The 17,740-nt window shown below is 39.1% G+C and overlaps 2 protein-coding genes across 2 annotated transcripts; both read right to left on the bottom strand.

The window, feature by feature from the left end:
- Positions 1-3,501: 3,501 nt before the first annotated feature.
- On the bottom strand, positions 3,502-8,722 carry fnta (farnesyltransferase, CAAX box, subunit alpha). The gene is made up of 9 exons (XM_063877300.1): positions 8,540-8,722; positions 8,030-8,115; positions 7,768-7,882; positions 7,350-7,454; positions 6,623-6,749; positions 6,252-6,400; positions 6,032-6,094; positions 5,012-5,204; positions 3,502-4,451 (listed from the first exon to the last, which is right to left on the bottom strand). Exons 1-9 carry the CDS (start codon positions 8,665-8,667, stop codon positions 4,308-4,310), a joined length of 1,110 nt encoding a protein of 369 aa, XP_063733370.1. The 5' UTR covers positions 8,668-8,722; the 3' UTR covers positions 3,502-4,307.
- A 912-nt stretch (positions 8,723-9,634) lies between these two features.
- aup1 (AUP1 lipid droplet regulating VLDL assembly factor) lies at positions 9,635-17,250 on the bottom strand. Its single transcript, XM_063876024.1, has 12 exons — positions 16,935-17,250; positions 15,672-15,809; positions 15,001-15,151; positions 14,591-14,778; positions 13,656-13,728; positions 13,094-13,167; positions 12,757-12,823; positions 11,768-11,870; positions 11,498-11,635; positions 11,239-11,378; positions 10,551-10,639; positions 9,635-9,836 (listed from the first exon to the last, which is right to left on the bottom strand). The coding sequence occupies exons 1-12, from the start codon at positions 16,973-16,975 to the stop codon at positions 9,791-9,793; spliced, it is 1,248 nt and encodes a 415-aa protein (XP_063732094.1). The 5' UTR covers positions 16,976-17,250; the 3' UTR covers positions 9,635-9,790.
- Positions 17,251-17,740: the final 490 nt, after the last annotated feature.

Raw genomic sequence — 17,740 nt, 5'->3', positions numbered from 1 at the left:
TCTGTCTGACCCGCCAACGCTGAACTCTTAGGCCACGTGATCGCAGGCTTCCAATTACATATGCTTCACCTGCATTTGGAGTGTTCTGCAGTATATTTGTCACAATGCTGTCCAGATCTTGGTTTGACAATACTGCATATCTTAATGGCTCAACTTCCAGAGTTTGCCTGTGTCTGTATAGGGTTCTTCGACTGATTCCAAAGCATGATGCAATTCCCTGCCATGTCATACCAATGGACACACAATGAGAAATCTGTTCAGCGGTTATGCTGTATTGGGGTCGACCTGGATGGCCAGTCAAGGTTGTTGGGGGTATTAGATTGTTTGTCACATCAGTGGATCTCCGTCTGGCCTCATGTTCATGCAGCAAGTTGCGAAAGCATCTATATAATGATCCTAGTAGCTCACTGACATCCCTATTATCATGACCATACCTTAACACAGCAAGAAATGCAGATATAGTTCGTGTGTGGTCATCGAGCACTCGAAAAAGCCTCTCCTGATCCAAATTGTTGGATTCTTCACTTTGCAGTGACTCAATGCATTGCAAAGCACTACTGAAAAAACTTAAAACATCCTCTTCATTACCTCTCACTGCAAAAAATAAAGTTTGGACTTGGAAAATAATGAGGATCAGATGAACATTCATTGTGGTTGAAGTTGACTTCCTTGAAATTTAGCATCCTGCTTCCTTCATGTGACAGGAAGGCCTTCCTTTTTAACTGTAATGCACTCCTAATTCCCTACTGAACTCAACATTTCATATGTGTATGTGAGAGCGTTTCACATGTGAGTGTGAGAGCGTTTCATATGTGAGTGTGAGAGCGTTTCATATGTGTGTGTGAGAGCGTTTCATATGTGAGTGTGAGAGCGTTTCATATGTGTATGTGAGAGCGTTTCACATGTGAGTGTGAGAGCGTTTCATATGTGTGTGTGAGAGCGTTTCATATGTGTGTGTGAGAGCGTTTCATATGTGTGTGTGAGAGCGTTTCATATGTGTGTGTGAGAGCGTTTCATATGTGTGTGTGAGAGCGTTTCATATGTGTGTGTGAGAGCGTTTCATATGTGTGTGTGAGAGTGTTTCACATGTGAGTGTGAGAGCGTTTCATATGTGTGTGTGAGAGCGTTTCATATGTGTGTGTGAGAGCGTTTCATATGTGTGTGTGAGAGCGTTTCATATGTGTGTGTGAGAGTGTTTCACATGTGAGTGTGAGAGCGTTTCATATGTGTGTGTGAGAGCGTTTCATATGTGTGTGTGAGAGCATTTCATATGTGTGTGTGAGAGCGTTTCACATGTGTGTGTGAGAGCTTTTGGTTTCAGTTGTGTGTGTGAGAGTGTTTCACATGTGTGTGTGAGACCATTTCATATGTGTGTGTGAGAGATTTTCACCTGTGTTTATGAGAGCTTTTGGTTTCAGTTGTGTGTGTGAGAGTGTTTCACATGTGTGTGTGAACGGTATTTCTGAATAATGTCCCTAGGGGCCCCTCATATGGCCCCGACCAGCACAGAAAATGGCTTCAGTTCACTCCGGTTTGTTAAAGCACCGGTATACGCAGCATGTATTTTAATCTGAGGGAAAACCACTGAATTCAATTGTCCGGCAAATTTGATGAGGCAGAAGCTGTCAACAGCATATGTCCTTCGTTAGGGCACACGCCTGCACACCTCCATAACACAGACAATCACCCTGTCTTGGTCACAAACCTGAAAGATGCTGCTACTGAGGAGGAAACAAATTCCTAACATAAGTGGTCAAATTCTAGGCACGCACGCACGCACGCACGCACGCACACACACACACACACACACACACACACACACACACACACACACACACACACACACACACACACACACCAAAAAGGATGCAACAGCAATGTGAAGAAAACATGAACATAAACCAGACCTATTCAGTCCTCGCATTGTGTAAAATCACCTTTCCCTTTCAGGACCAGCATTTTAACTAAATTCATGAGAAGTGACTGTGTGTGTGGGAATGTGTGTGTGTGTGTTTAGGGCTTCAGCTGTGCCAGAAGTAAGCTGTGAATGGACTGTCGGGCATCTGAGATGCATTTTTACAGCAGCAGTTACAACAGCGGTGACAGGTCGGCCTGTAAAAACCTGCGTTAGCCTATAAATATTAATGAATCTAAAGCAGTCTCTCTCCCCTGTTGTTGGCTGGTGCTGGGATGGACTCTAACTATGTTTATTTTAGAACTGTATGTAATCAATAGAGAGGCAGAGGAGCTGTCCATCCAGGATGGGACAAAGAACAGGGACTGTCCAATTGTGAGGATTGTGAGGCAGCTGAGCAAAGAAAAAAGGTGGTCAGGGGGAAGAGTATTATTGTATAGCTGTGCCAGTCAATCATTCTATATGAACAATGTATCGATGGCAATGTGAAACCTGAAATGTGCTGCTGGTTGCGACAATCAGAAAATCATAACTTATCTCTGCAGATTTTAGCTGAGGAGCATTTAGCCTCTTTTAGCTTTAGTTTTAGTTTCCAGACCGTAACTCCTGCTCTCATTTACCTCATTTACAGCCACTGCTGTAGTCAGGAAAAACAATGTGAATGACCAGCTGTACCTGACCTATATTTTAGATAGACCCTTATCTAAATAGAGAGTTGCGGACAAAAAGTGGGGGAGGGGGCTTGAAATAAAAAGTATTTCCTGGACTCTTATCTAGAAAGTTTACATTTTATATGAATCTTTTTTTCATTAGTTAAAAAGTATGAAAAAAAACATGTACTTTTTAATGTTGCACAAAGAGCAACATTAACTAAATCCAGGAAAAATCAATCAATCAAAACGATTTAAAACAATTAATTTGAGAGAATTGTGTTCATTTAATATCCCACTATTATTTTGGTGATAGTCACACTATGACTGTGCTTTAGAAAGCAACGTATGTTATCATAATGATCACATGTGCGAGGTTTACAATTAATATCTTAACAGAATATCTTTATAGAGGATTATATTTTTCAGACCTGTCACTTTTCAAAAGGTGAAAAAGGGTCCGGATCTGTTGAAGAGTAAAAAAAAACACAGGTCCAAACCTATTGAAAAAGTAAAATAACATCGGTGCCCTTTTACACCAGTGTCATATGACTGTTGTGCTCAGTCATGAAATAACAGTTTGATGTAAACGTACCAATCTGTGTCCTCCACACTGAAGGAGCAAAGAAAAGCACGAGTCCCCACTCTAATAGCATACGTTTACTGAAGCTGCTATTACACACTGCTGGCAAAACAACTGCTCGGTTAGAACGCGGAGGGATGTCAACAGAGGTAGAAACAGCTGCATCTAGTGGAGAAAACTCATATCCTACCTCCAAAGGACTGTGGACATGAGGCTGTCAGTCATACATGTGTCACACACATGCAGGCTCGCTGCTACGCTCACTTTTCTGTAAACTGAAAGTGGCTCATTTAGAGTAACGGATAAAGATTTAGATTTATTGTCAGTGATAAAGTGTTTCAAACAACTCTCAGTATTACTGCAAACTGTTTTATTTTATTTGTCTCGGTACTCCTCCATTAAAACAAAATGACAGTACATGTCACAACACAACCAAACACTGCCCTAGAGTGGTACATGCAGACTATGCTTCACTTCAGTCGTTTTTGGAGTTAAAGGTATCATCCTTTTGGCAATAAAATGTCAAAGAACTAGAGCTGTTATCTCTTTTGTTGTCTGCTTTTTAACCAGTTTCAAACCACATTTTTACACTTTTTACATCTGAAGTCATTCTTTACTATAATTTCAACCCGGATGAAGGACATTAGACAGCTTGGCTTTAAGTTATCAGAGTTATCAGTTAGCAGCAGCCATACACTGATATTTTTATCCCCCTGAACAATGAAGACATCCTAACCATGAGAAGCTGGCTGCAAAAACAGCAATAGTGGTAAAGACAGCAATTCCCATGATGTCACACCATTTCACAACCCACCAAACTATATCTTTATTATTGTTTTGATTTGGGGGAAATATATCATAGTGACCAATGAGTGTCCTCAGGAAATAGCACGGTTACCAAACTGACTTAAGTTATATATATTTTTTAAACCAACACAACACAACATAACAATGAGAAAAGATGTTGTTTTCTTACAACAGATAATAACGCTAGATGTGAACCCCCCCTCACTCTAAGACACTATAATGAATTCAGTATGCATGGAATAACTGACGGGGCTTTATCAGTACAGGGTCTGCTGTCAAACACAGAGGTTCATAAGCAAACAGGAAGTTGTGTTGAAACAAAGTGAGAACAGCCGCTTGGTGACCCGGTGGTTTAGCTCATCTCCTGCTGCCCCGACGCTGGGACCGATGGTTCCTCCGGCTCATCAGCTCCATGTTTGTTCTTTAAAGAACGTCCCAAAAACAGCCAGTACTCTTTACGGATGGTGTCTTTCTCATGGGCCAACAGATGACAAATCTAAGAAGGGGGAGAGCAATCACAGGAAGGGTCAATAACCCACAATAATGGAAAATGCTTCGTTTGTTTCTATTAAAAAAACATCCAGATCTGGAGACTAGATTTTAAAATGTCCCGCATTAATGACTTATTTTTGTAGGCCAAAAACCTAAATGGGACTTTTCAATTAGATTGTTAATCATTGCAAGAAAAAACAAGTTATCTTTAGAAATAAACACCACTTGTATGATTTTTTAAGCCTAAATGGAGTGTCCCACGTGTTGACGAGATGGCGTTTAATGTCCAAAGCAAGCACTTTCAGACATTTATTAGCAACAGCCCTTATTTAAGACGCATAAAAGCTACACATTTACGGGTTGAGTACTTACTGACATTTCTAATGTCACAAAATAAATAAAAAAGGATATTATTATTAATATGCATTTATTCAAAAAAACCTTGACCTTGCAACAAGGGACCAGAAGTACAAAAATGCGGACTCATTTCCAGGTTTCAGGATTCCCCCCCAGTGCTCTATAATCCCAGTTAGAATCATTTTCTAAATTTGTATTTCCACTCACTTCAAGTGCCCTTTTTAAAGTCTCCTTTAGCTCCTCATCTGACTTGTTTTCCTTTTGATTGCTGTTCTCTAAGGCGTCCTCGTAGCAATCAAACAGAAAAGCAAGAAGATAGGGTGAGCAGTGTGTCTCCTTCAGCTCGAGGACCCTCTCCAGCAGGCCCGGCGCGGACGACAGACCCTGGTCTTGCAGCATCCTTAAGGAGGAAAAGAGGAAAACTGTCAATGAGCTTTTCTACTTTTAGCTGTGTCACTTGATGAAGAAATATAGGTTAAATAGTATTTACTTGTATTAGCGGGGAAGATAAAGCAAATACTAATTTGGTTTTGTGAGAAAGAAATTCATGACAAACTGGTAATAATATAGATTTCATTCAAATAGCGCCTTTCAAGGGACCCAAGGCCGCTTCACAAGAGGTAAGGATTGGGACAACAATACATGTCACACTGTTACGACCCAGCCAGAGCTCTCAGATCATCAGGAGCAGATGTACTCCCCAGGGTCAGAACTACATCTGCTGAGGCAGCTTCTAGCTTCTATGCGCCGCAAACCTGGAACAAACTGCCTGAAAATCTGAGGTCCGCCCCAACCCTGAGTTCTTTTAAATCAAGGTTAAAAATCTTTCTTTTTAATGCTGCCTCTCCAGAGATCCTCTAACTGTGTTTTATCATTGCACTTCAGCACTTTTTGCTGCCATCATTCTTTTATCCCTTTTATGAATTGTCTTCTTGTTTGTTTTGTTTTTAATTATCATGTGTTTATGCATATGTAAAGCACTTTGAATTGCCTCTGTATAGAAACTGTGCTATATAAACAAACTAACCTTAACTTGTAACCCTGTCAGCCCTAATTTTTAAATCCAGTCCAATTTCTCCAGTAGCATGTCACATATTGTACATTTCTGAATTAGGAATGGCAGACTGAAATATCAGTGATTTCTCCAGAAGAAGTTCTTGGTCAGTCATAGCAAATGAAAGAAGACTAAATACTGTTTTGCTGTTTGAAAAACATGTGACAGCTTACCCTTTCAAATAGTTCCATGCACTCTCATTGTGGGGAGCCTTCTTGATCTGGGTCAGACAATACCTTTCGTAGAGAGAGGGAAATCAGTCGAATGAATGCAACAGAAAACGTAAAGAGCTTGCAGAAACCATGTTTGGTTGTATTGGCAAGTAAATAACAGCATGACTTTAAAAAGGTGTGCAGGTCAAAAACTTGCCATCACTTTTCCTCCAATACTCACTGAATCTCTCTCTCGACTAATGCAGGTTCAGAGAATCCTGTAGTGTGAGAAATGACAAAATGCCTCTGGTTCCACGCAGAGTTATTCCTCACATCATCGTCCAGAAGATTCTCCACATACTCCAGCTCATTGTCCCACAGTTTGTACTCCTGCAGGTAAAAAAGGACAATGTCGATGGTGCTAGCAACATACTTGTATCATGAAGTGCTGTTGGTCGTGGCCCTGCAAATCTAAATACTGACCACAGAGGGACTTCACATCATCTAAAACCACATTTATAAGTAAAGCATTCATTCTGGCCAAGTTCACTTTGAGCATAAAATTGGATTTCTGTCCTTTTTTTTTTCTCGGCAAAGTGCTCCAACACCCACCTGGATGACCCACTGCCTGTGCTGCCAGGCGTGGTAGTTTTTGGCATCTTGGCTGAGAATGTCTGCAATGAACTCCAATTCCTCTGAGGGGTCACTCAGCCACTCAACCACCATACGTCTGTGATGCCTGGAGGAGGAGGAAGAATAGTAGTGTGATTATAATGCCGCAATCAGTCAGCCTTTGTGCATTTCTTGAGTCCAAGTTAATGGATTTTTGGTTAGATTTTACCATGACCTATAACATAAACTTAAAACCTGTCGATAAATTCCCCATTCATACAATTTGAATCTTTTAAATGTCTTTAAAAAGTGGCTAAATTAGTCTCTATCTAGCAAAACATAAGTCCACCTTTAGCTTAGCGATGGTCACGCAAGTTTTTTTATAGCCCAACATTACCTCTTACTTCTGGCGATAGCATTTATGATTCAAAAATCATAGTGGTGTTGTGAAAGACTCCTTCTGGATGTAACTTCGGGATTTTAGCCTTTGCAAACCATTTAAATGCACCAAATAACCTATATAGCACACTACAGGAAAGGGAAAAACCCAAAGATCATGATAGGACCCCTTTATCAAAACATAAAACTTGACAAAAACAGTCCTTTGCCAACAAACACTATACATATATTAACAGACCTGATGATGAAGATTTCCTTAAGGAATGCAGCATTCTTTGAAAAACAGCTACATAAATGTGTGACCTGAAATTAATTTGACAGCACTCACCAGACTTGATAGTTTTTGGGTTGCTCCTCAATGATGGCCGTGATGTACCTCATCTCCTCCCTAAGGTCCTTTGCTAGGGCTTGCAGCAGCACTCGCCTGTAGTGCCTGAACAAACCCAACACAAGAACGGTCAATACATTTTCATTCAGGAGGTGAAGAAGTGTAAATGAATTAAATAGCTGACAACTCATGAGAGTGTGCTTTTCAAGGTATGGCTCCATCCAAACACATCCTGAGATCGAAAGATTAAATGTCATGGTGCACCTTTAGTGATCCACAGCCCAATTAACAATCCCCTTTACTCTAAAGTACCACTTTTACGCAGTTTTAGACAGTATTTATAGTTTTTTTCTGAAAATGAGACCCTACTGTATGGTGAACATTGGTTTTCCATATTCCAAACATGCAGCCTGCTTACCAAACTGTGTAATTGGCTGCATTTAGCTCGATTGCTTCTGCTGTCAAGGCGAAAGCCCGATCGCTTCTTTCATCGTTTTTCAAGAGTGCACGGAAATAGTCATACACATCGGAGACTGTGGGAAGAAATATAAGCACATTTAGTATAAACCACAAAGTTGTGACTGCAACAGATCATAGTAATGTTAATAATTCAGTTATTACAAATGTGTCATGTTTACAGACAGTACATTTGAAATTAAACAGCGTGTTTTAAATCTTACACTTTTCAGAGTAGGCGATCTTCACTACAGGACTGGGACCATCATCCTGAGGGACTGGCTCTAGGTCAGCCCACTCCTTTCTGTCCCTGAAAGACAAAAACACGGGGGTGGATTAAATGGCTGTGACCTATCATTCTGAATGAAGGAAGCTAATGCAGCTAGCACTACTTACAGTTCCTACTGCTTTGTTAAACAAACACAATACCCATGTTTATGCGTTTATCCGTAGATAATTTAAATGAACGTATTGCTATTGCGGCTTCGGGACAGTTTAGTTGTGCCCTGTTAAAGGTTAGAGTCTTAACTTCTTACTCTGCAGGGGTGTGGCGGACTAACAGAAAGTAATACTGGTTACCTTAATAACAAACGGTTGAAAATCAAAAACTAAACAAACATTAAGCTAGAAGTTACCAAACATTACTGCGTTTAACTAAAGTTAAAGAATAAGTGGTTACCGTTAGAGCAGCTATCAAGCTAGCCTGCAGAATATTCAAGATAAACAAGCATTACCTGTAAAACATATATCGGGTCGGGTCAACAAAATAATCATCTTCGAGGTTTTCTTCAGCCTCTACATCAAACTCTTTGTTTTCTTTCAGATCTACAGACTCATTTGAAAGGTCTTCAGCACCTGACATGATCACTTTGTAGCCTAAACGCTGCTGTGTTCCGCGAGGAAGGAAGAAAACGTCATATCCGGTGTAGCAGAGTTGCTTTCAAGTAGTGCGGGAATTAATCATTTAGCTACCACCAAAGTAGGTGTAAAACATTAAGATATAGTGAAAATAAAAAACTCACTTGTGTCCTTCAAGGCAATTGTATAGTAATTTGCAATCCTGTAACCACTCATATTTCCTCAGACACGCTGTTGAGATGTGACGTTTATGAAACAGAAAAGTTGCGAACGCTTTCAAACACCGTCCCGAAGTGTATGTTTTCACTAATCTGTATTTGATGGCTGCCTCTTTATACATTAGTTAATATTTATTAGGCGTGTAGGTCAATAACTGCAACTTCTTTTTTGTCTTTACCTGCTTGATACATTTGCTTAACACGCTATGACAATTTGACTTTCAAGTTGCACCTTCATATTTGATCACATCATCTGTTACACTCATAGAGCAATGACAGCTTTTGCTCGCCAGCCCAGTCTTGAATATTTTGGCTTTTATTGTTGGTATGCATCTGTCCAAATGACTACATATGAGTTTATATGATTCTTATTTTTACTGTTTAGCTCCATCATATGGCAGCATTTATTGTAGTTCTTATATTTGGGAGAAATGCATCTAAATATTATGTACAGTATTCCATATATTAATTACCTTTTAAAATACAGATTATATGTAAATCAGATCAAAGTTAAATTATTTCCTACTTCTTCAAAGTTGTGGACTTTTGCTTCAACCTTTAATCGAAACAGTATCAGTGACACACTTCTTAAGGTCAAGCTGAACTTTATTTTTCATCAACGACTCTGGACATTATAAAAATAAATAGATGATTCACAGTCAGTGGATCGTAATACAAATTGTTATCAAAATTATGTACCAGCCAGGATGAAGAATTAAACACATGCATAATCACCATTCCATCAACATAACATGTTCTAAACACTCTCCTTTATTTGCAATTAACAAGATCTGTTTTGCACAGAACCTGTTGACAGAATATAAAATCACCATTCAAATTAGACAGCTATGCAGGTTGAATATGCTTCTCTCGGACATATTATCAATGATGGCTTGACCCAAAGCGTGTTCAGTGACTGTCTTCTTGATCCAATCCGTGTTTTTCTATGTAGCGTCTGGATGAGAAAAAACAGATAGAACAGTCAGTGCTTCTTTATGCATTACAACGCCGAACAAACACTACATTACAGACGGTTCAGTTATCCATTTTCTAACTGCTTCAATCAATCCTGTTTGGACCAATTTAAAATGTATGCATTACGATTATTATTGACCAGAGAGTAAATTCTAAAGGGGTGTTTTTTAAGAATACAGAAAAGAAAAATTAAAAATTCTCAAAAGAGAGCAAATACAAACTAAATAGCTATACGTACGTTTAAACTGGGTAAATATGCTTTCCGGAGTATGGTGACCTGCACGCTACTGGCTGACTATGCGTAATGCTAGAGAGAGTATAGTAGGGAGGGTGGGTCAGTCCAAATTTCTCTCAATTTTCACCTTCGCTGACTTTTCAGAAATAATCTTAAATGACCATAGAAAAGGAATTCAAAGTAAATCTCGAACCAAATGAAGATTGCAAACCTTCTGCAAAACGGCAAGATGTTGTGCATAATGATAGCTTTACTCGGAGGTGTCTTTATCACATGAACCAAACAGATTATTCCACAATACATTACTAAAACAATGGTGGAGGGTATAATAGAAGCTTTTATTCCACCATGGCTGACCTTTCTGCTGAAATATCAACACACATTCAGCTCGTCTTGCTTAAAATACTATTTTCTCTGTGATGTAATTATGTGACACTGCTTATGGACGGAATATCTCACCTTCTTGCAAAATTATACAGTGCTTCTTTTCTCTCTTGGAGAGACAAGTGTCTGTCAACTGGTGATCTCCCGAAACATTTGGCAGCAGGCTGTGGACGAGAAGACATTTTATAATAATAAGTCAAAAACAGTTGGATGGATTTACAGACAAATCAAAAACACTTGCATAAGACAGATGGTGGACCTAACTGTTTAGTAACATTTTAAGAATCCTTTTGATGCTTTTTGGCATCCCCTCCAGAGGGAGTTTCTCTCCCACACCCCTCCATTGGGACTACTTTTGTTTACTTCTGCAACATAATGACATCACTATGTAACACGTGCACTTATTGCCTAATGCTCCACAGATGGTATGTGATAGGCTAAGTAAGAGGCAAGAAATCTCTAAGTTATTGACCAATCACAAATGCGCTGGCATGCTAACTAATCAGAGCAGACTGGGCTCTGGTTTCAGACAGAGGGTGAAAAGAGGTGCTGCAGCACAGGCAGTATGAGAAACATAAAGAGCTTTATGAACATTAAAGCAGGGAGACATGTCCCAGAAGAGGAACTAAATACAGATATGAAACTGAAAATGAGCATGATAGTGTTTACAATATTATTCTAGCAAATACAAACTAAATAGCTATACGTACATTTAAAATAGATACTAATAAATTCACTCTCCATTCAGAGAGCTCTGACAAACCTTTATGGTGGGGGCAGGGTCAGAAGAGTAGGAGCTGTTCATAGAAGACCCAAACGTTGACGTCCCGGTTGCTTCCATCGGACCTTCCTCCTTGTTCTCCAGCAGATTAGTTATGGTGGTGTCCACACAATTGGTTTTAGCTGAAGACAATCAAAAGACAACATTAAGTCCACAGATATTCAAACCCTGCTCAAGTTTATGAAGGATGTGTTATAAATTGAAAGAAAGGATAAAGCAGAGTTAGCAATAGCGACCCTACCTAGGTCCTTTGCGATGACATTCAGCGGGACATGAGGCAGCACGTCTTTCACCTGTTGGGCCATTTTGGCAATCCTATGATCATCCGTACCCAAACTCTGGACCATGAATCCAAGGCCGATAGATGCAGGTCTGACACCTAGGGGGTAAGGAGAGGAACGGCTTGAATCATTCTTTTATTTCATTTTGAAATGGAGCAGCTGTCACAAAACACATGTTCTCCTGGGATACATCCAGTATTTAGATCCTTTAGATTTTGTAATTGACTTACTTGTAGAGGTTTGTGGTACGGTGTGTCTTTTCCGTTTGATGTGCTCTGCTTTATCAGCTTTAGTGATCTTAGTGGAGACCACACCAAGTTCCCCGGCTAGGAGCTGAGAGACACAAACAGACACACCTCTAGTTCAGGACTGCAGCACCAAGGCAAACTAGAATAACCGCTTTGCAATTAAAGCTTCGCCAACCAGCCAAGTGGTAATTTACATCCATGTTTGTCCAAAATGTCTTCACTTGGTCATTTTATTATATTAGACATAGGTGGTTAATTTTTCCAATTAGAATATCATTTCTTAGCCAAAATCATTTTGTTTTGTCACAGCGATTTTTACCTTTGCCGACGGAATTTAAATGAGGATTGTATTTCATTAATAAGAATGGGAGAGACTAAAAACCCCACAACACATTTTAATAACACTAAAATGTTTTAATTTATTTCACTGCAATTGCAAAGGAATAAACTGTTTTCCATCTTTTTTATTTTTAATAATACTTCAAAACCACTGTTTATATTGTAATATTTACATATGTATTCGTGTTTAATATTATAATACAACATTTTTGTAAAACGTCTTATGCTGATGTATTTTTTATTATGTTTGATTAATATTTTTAAAGCACATTTTTACTAAAACATTTTATAATTATATAAATATATATATTGATTCCATTTATTTGATCTTATTTCATTTTGGTATGTTATCTTAAAGAGGGAGCAAATTTCACAAAGCGTCATTTCCCAACAGGTTGAATAAGTTATCTGATTCTGATAAATGCTCTCAGCCAGAGCTGTAAAAAAACGTACAGGGGGAAATCGTCTCATTAAAGCAAGGTCTTTGAGGTTTCCCAGCGGGGGACCTGGGTATGTGTGCTTGGGACAGGACATTGAATAAATTGTCTAAATAGTGTAACTTTTTATTTGTTTGTATTGTTAGGAAATGTTGGCTTTTGCAAATCCACTCATCCAGCAAATCTTGGTTTTACCTCCTGGACTTTGTTGGCAAACTCCTGTGTGGACTCGCCGTCTTGTCTGGATACTGTTGGGAGCCAACTGGGATGAAAATGAACAACAAAGCACAACATTTGAAGTACAAGAACTATTATTGCAGCAGAAATATTGAAAATAGTTTGAAACTCAAAGCACGAAGCAAGCATTTTAGTCTTAAAATATTGAGTGAGTGGATACGGTTTACATACATCACAAAACAACCTCAATGTATAAGAAAATGAATCTAAACTATTTGTTATTATTGATCATTAGGCTGCAATATCTGGATTCCAAGCAATTGCCGAAGAAATAATGATACAAATTATTTAGTACCTTACATGATACACTGTACATGGAGCAAAAAATGTCCATAAGAGCTCCTTCAGCCAGCTCGACTCAGGTGTGCTCTGTGAACAGACAAAACACACTACAGTCAACCACATGGATGTGTAACAGCGTAGTGGGACAGTCACAGGGAGAATTTGGACAATCAGGGTCCTGCTGCCCCAAACAATCCTGCAGCTATTTAAAAATATCTGCAGCAAACGTCAATACTCAACGCAATTATTCCCGGCACTGAGATGTCTGGATTAGATTAAAGCAGCACACACTAATCCGCTTGCTCCTTCCAGGAAAGTTCACCCATTTTGAAATCATATTCCACAGTTGAGAATCCTTATAAAATCTCTGTGTTAACACTTCTACGATTATATTAGGGAAATATCTTCTCCTTATACTCTGGAGATGTAGAAAATGTAAGGTTCAAACAGTTAATGCTATAAATACAAAATAATCATAGATCTTATTGTTTATTTATCCCTTCACTAAGCTGATGTCTTAAATAACACTCACACAGAAGATTGACTGACATAAATGCAAGTTCAAATGTAATTACCAAAGCAATCAATGGTCTGGTCACTCGTAAGGCCACAGGTTGAATGGAGTCAGTCAGTGAGAAAGGCCAAGAACTGAGAAAGGAAAATATATATAATTAGTTTGGTAGTTGTTGAGGATGTATATTTGAACTAATACTTAAATATAGGCCTTTTTAACTGAAGAGAAATGGATTTCTGAAAATGTCAAATTTCTTTAGTTATAAAAAGTAAATAATCAGAAGGCAAACTGTCAGGCAACTGGTAGGAGGTTGAAGACATTATTAACAAATGTAAGACTTCACCAAACAAAGACATTGTAATATTCTTGATGTTGAGCGTTTTAAATGTTTGTTAGCATCTCGTTTTGAGTCACTATTGCTGCCGTCTCGGACAGGGCTTCTTTAGAACAAAATAATTGAATGTTAATGAAATGCACCTGGTTAAAAATGTTTTATGTATATTAGAAATAATGATGCATCTCGAGTTAACTTCAGCTAAAGATACAGGACTCTTTATAGTACACTGGTTCTGAGTGACTCAAATAAACAGTTGAACTGAAACAATTTTGCTGCTGTTTTTCACTGCCTTATACCAATTTGCTTGGAGAACTCTAGATGGAAATTAGTGAGGGGTAAATTATATCCAAGAAATTCATGTTTTTTTTCAAAGTGCTTTGGAAGAGAGATGATAATTGCGAGACTAGCTTGATTATATCACTTCCTACAACTACGGAATATTTCCAAAACACTGTCTCTCTCTAAGTGCAGATAATGATAGATACCAAAACATAAATCACTAGCAAAAACAGAAAAAAAGATGGCTAAAGATAGAACTTGCAGGAACAACACTACATTTTTGTCAGCGAGTCATACTTTCTGCTTGCATTGAATCAACCAAATTCCACAGTTCCTCAGTGACATTAATCAAACATCAAGCAGATCCTGATCGCACTAACCTGAACTTCAGCAGGCCAGCGCGGCCGTTTGTGGTCTCCTCTTCAGGGAACAGGAGCAGAGGTGGGGTGCCTTCAGTGGAGCAGTACCTCTGAAGAGTCTCTCCTATGGCTCCCTGGCCTGATGTTGAATGGATCTCCATGAAGCCTCTGGCCCAGCACACAAAGCCGGTGGAGCCCCCTAACTGGGGCTAAAGGAGCAGAGACAGACAGAGCAAGCTCACCAACACTGCATTTAGCAGAAAACAATATCAGCATCTGCACTGGTTCAGCAAAAACATTTGGAGTTGCATAAGCGCTGAAAGTCTGGAAAGGTGCACACTACAGGAAACAGGTGGCATTCTAACAACTGAGACGAGGTTTATACCAAACTGTACGACATAGTTTAGCACCTTTAAAAGTCAAACACTCACAGTATGGCAGGGGGTCAGAAGGTTGATTATGTTGTGGTCGAACTCTGTCACATGGTTGCATACGTAGAGCTTGGTGTTTTTGTCCCTGGAGCGAGGGTTCTTCTGTCTCACGTGCATCCCCAGGACTGAGCACATAATCCTGACAATAAATCTAAAAGAGCAAAAGGAATGAAGGTGGAGTTAATCGGGATGCTTATCTTAATATGTAGCGAGCCATTATCTATAACATACATGGTTTATCACTGCTGTATGGCTGTTCTTTCCCACAATCATTACCTTTAAGGTGACATTGAAATTACTAGAAGTCCCATTTGAAAAAGGTTAGAGTGTTACAGATTTATATACCATATAAAATACAATGCAACTAGCCTTAACAGTGCTTTATGGGGTGGAAGTGACTAATAGGGTCCTTATAACTGAGAGGCAGCCATTATGCAATTATTTGAATGAATTACAAAGTATGCATTGTATAGTTTATGATAGCATAAACAGTTTCGGTTTTCTTCATATAATTAATATTTCAATTATCATGGATAAACACCTTTAAATTACAAAAAGGTTCATTTTGATTCTGTAACTACAACAGCTACTTCTGCCACATCTTTGACCGTCATGAATGTTGAGAGTAAAATTGGCCACAGAGAAATGTATACTGTATGTTAAATACTTGCCTTCTGACAAAACTCTCCGGAAGTGCACAGCTGACCAAGAACACATGAACACCGATAAAAATCCGTATTAGCATCAAACAGATACCAACTGGAAAGTAAATCAGCAACAGCATGAGGACTACAGCATCTTTGGGAAACCTGTCCAAAGAAAAGACGCAAACGTTTTAGAATTCAGTGCACAGAACTTTAAAAGAAAGGTGAAATTTGTATAGCAGATTACATATGGACAGTGCACAGGAATAACATTGTGACTTAAAGCATTCATCAGACTTTGCATTTATTCCAATAGTGTATGTACATTTACTGAACCACCAAATAAACCAACATATAACCCAGCAGGGAAAATGTGTCCCTTCTAGACTACTACTACTCTGGTACTATTAGAGTTAACGCTACATGATGACTTTGAGCATTTCTCTCAGGTTTAGTATGGTAATTATTCTCTACCAGATGAATAATTGTTTAAAACTCCAGTTTCCCTTCTTGCATTACAGCCCGAGGCGTATATTTTTCAAGTTATTACACGTGTCGCTACTTGATGTCACTGCGGTTGGGTGCTTGACAACCCAGGGGATGTTTTATATCAAAGTAGTCCTATTGTGGCCTGAAATCCGAAACCATAATATGCACTGGTGCACCTACAGGCCCCATGTCCTACCTACCTGCATTGATGTGAAATATACTTGTATTGTTGTGTAGTATATATTGTCAAAGCACAACATATACTCTTCAACTCGGAGGTAACGAGTAATGGCCATGTACTCCACATGCAGAGGTTAGACATTATCTCAGACTACTGTGCACGCTTTAGAAGTTCACAAAACTTAACTCTGAGCTTTAAGACAGTCATTTAACGAAGTCAACTTTAACCACCATGTAAGGCCAAGCTAGCCTCCATTACAAGGCACGTTTAAAGCTACTGTGAATGGCAGTGCGACGTGTTTACTGAAATGAGCATTGCAGAAGGTTGCATAACAAAAGTTAGCAATAAAAGGTTAACGTCACCAAACCACAGCTATGATAGCTAGCTGGCTCAAGTTAATAAAAGACTAAATAGCCTCTCGTTTGGACTAAGAAGCATTTAGCAACATGTTGACGCTAGCGGGCAAACACTACACGTCAATGTAGATAATGTTACTGTATTTTTATAAGACACTTGCTAACATTCGTGCTAACGCATACTAACATCCGTGCTAATGCGGCTAATTAGCGTTAGCATGTTAACAACAGCTTGCATATGCTAGCTGCAGTTAGCTGACTTACCGACGAAAGTCAAACATGTCTTCAATCTCCCGGTTCTCCATGTCTGCCAGTCAGACCTTTGCTCGGAGGCTAATGCTAAGAATACAACCTGATCCCTAAAAATAAATTAGTCATTACGTTCAGGGCAGCTATGTTGTCGCACGGCGGGCTTAAGCGACAGCTAACGTTTTTATGCTCACGATGCCCCCGGGAATAACTAGCAGTCTATTTTTCAAGTTTGAAATGTTAGCTTAGCTAAAATGTTGCTGTACGCGGTGCTAGCATCGCTAGCGCCTGTGCTCCGCCCCGTGCTCCGCCAGCAGACACAACATCAACACTTCCGGAGAGAATCCTCCAGAATAAAAGTGCCATAAATGTAAACTGAATAAAGTTTACCTATTTTTGCCATATAAATGCAAAATAATACTCATCTGACCTGCACCATTTGCCCATGTTTTATGCATCTAGAACCGTGAAAGAAATAACTGAGAACCTTTAAAACCACATTAGTTTATGACTGGTCGCCTGGTCGCCTGGTCTTTGAATTTCAAAGTAGAGGTCCCCTCAATAAAAATTGTCGAGATGTGGTGTACTCTGTCGCCATCTGGTGGCTGTATTATATTATAATTGGTAATTGAGTGCTACGACAATGATGTGTTACTTAAGAAAACATTACATTATGCCATATTTTCAGGTATATTATTTTGAAAATACTATGCAGTGTCTGATTGATTGATGTTATTTTGTGTGGGATGACCCATATTCATTTCAAAAGATAGGGATTGCCACACATTTAGTGGTAGAAAAACAAATTTAACCTATTTAAA

Source organism: Eleginops maclovinus, chromosome 23, assembly GCF_036324505.1.
Source record: "Eleginops maclovinus isolate JMC-PN-2008 ecotype Puerto Natales chromosome 23, JC_Emac_rtc_rv5, whole genome shotgun sequence".
Taxonomy (NCBI): Eukaryota; Metazoa; Chordata; class Actinopteri; order Perciformes; family Eleginopidae; genus Eleginops; species Eleginops maclovinus.
This window is presented reverse-complemented; position numbering and strand designations above follow the sequence as displayed.

Coding starts and splice junctions, on each gene's coding strand:
- fnta (XM_063877300.1), bottom strand. CDS start 8,667: ATGTCAGGTGCTGAAGACCTTTCAAATGAGTCTGTAGATCTGAAAGAA. Junction 8,116..8,539: donor ACCCGATATATGTTTTACAG/GTAATGCTTGTT, acceptor TTTGTCTTTCAG/GGACAGAAAGGAGTGGGCTG. Junction 7,455..7,767: donor GCAGCCAATTACACAGTTTG/GTAAGCAGGCTG, acceptor GGGTTTGTTCAG/GCACTACAGGCGAGTGCTGC.
- aup1 (XM_063876024.1), bottom strand. CDS start 16,975: ATGGAGAACCGGGAGATTGAAGACATGTTTGACTTTCGTCG. Junction 11,871..12,756: donor TTGCCAACAAAGTCCAGGAG/GTAAAACCAAGA, acceptor TGTGTCTCTCAG/CTCCTAGCCGGGGAACTTGG. Junction 9,837..10,550: donor CTGTATAATTTTGCAAGAAG/GTGAGATATTCC, acceptor TTTCTCATCCAG/ACGCTACATAGAAAAACACG.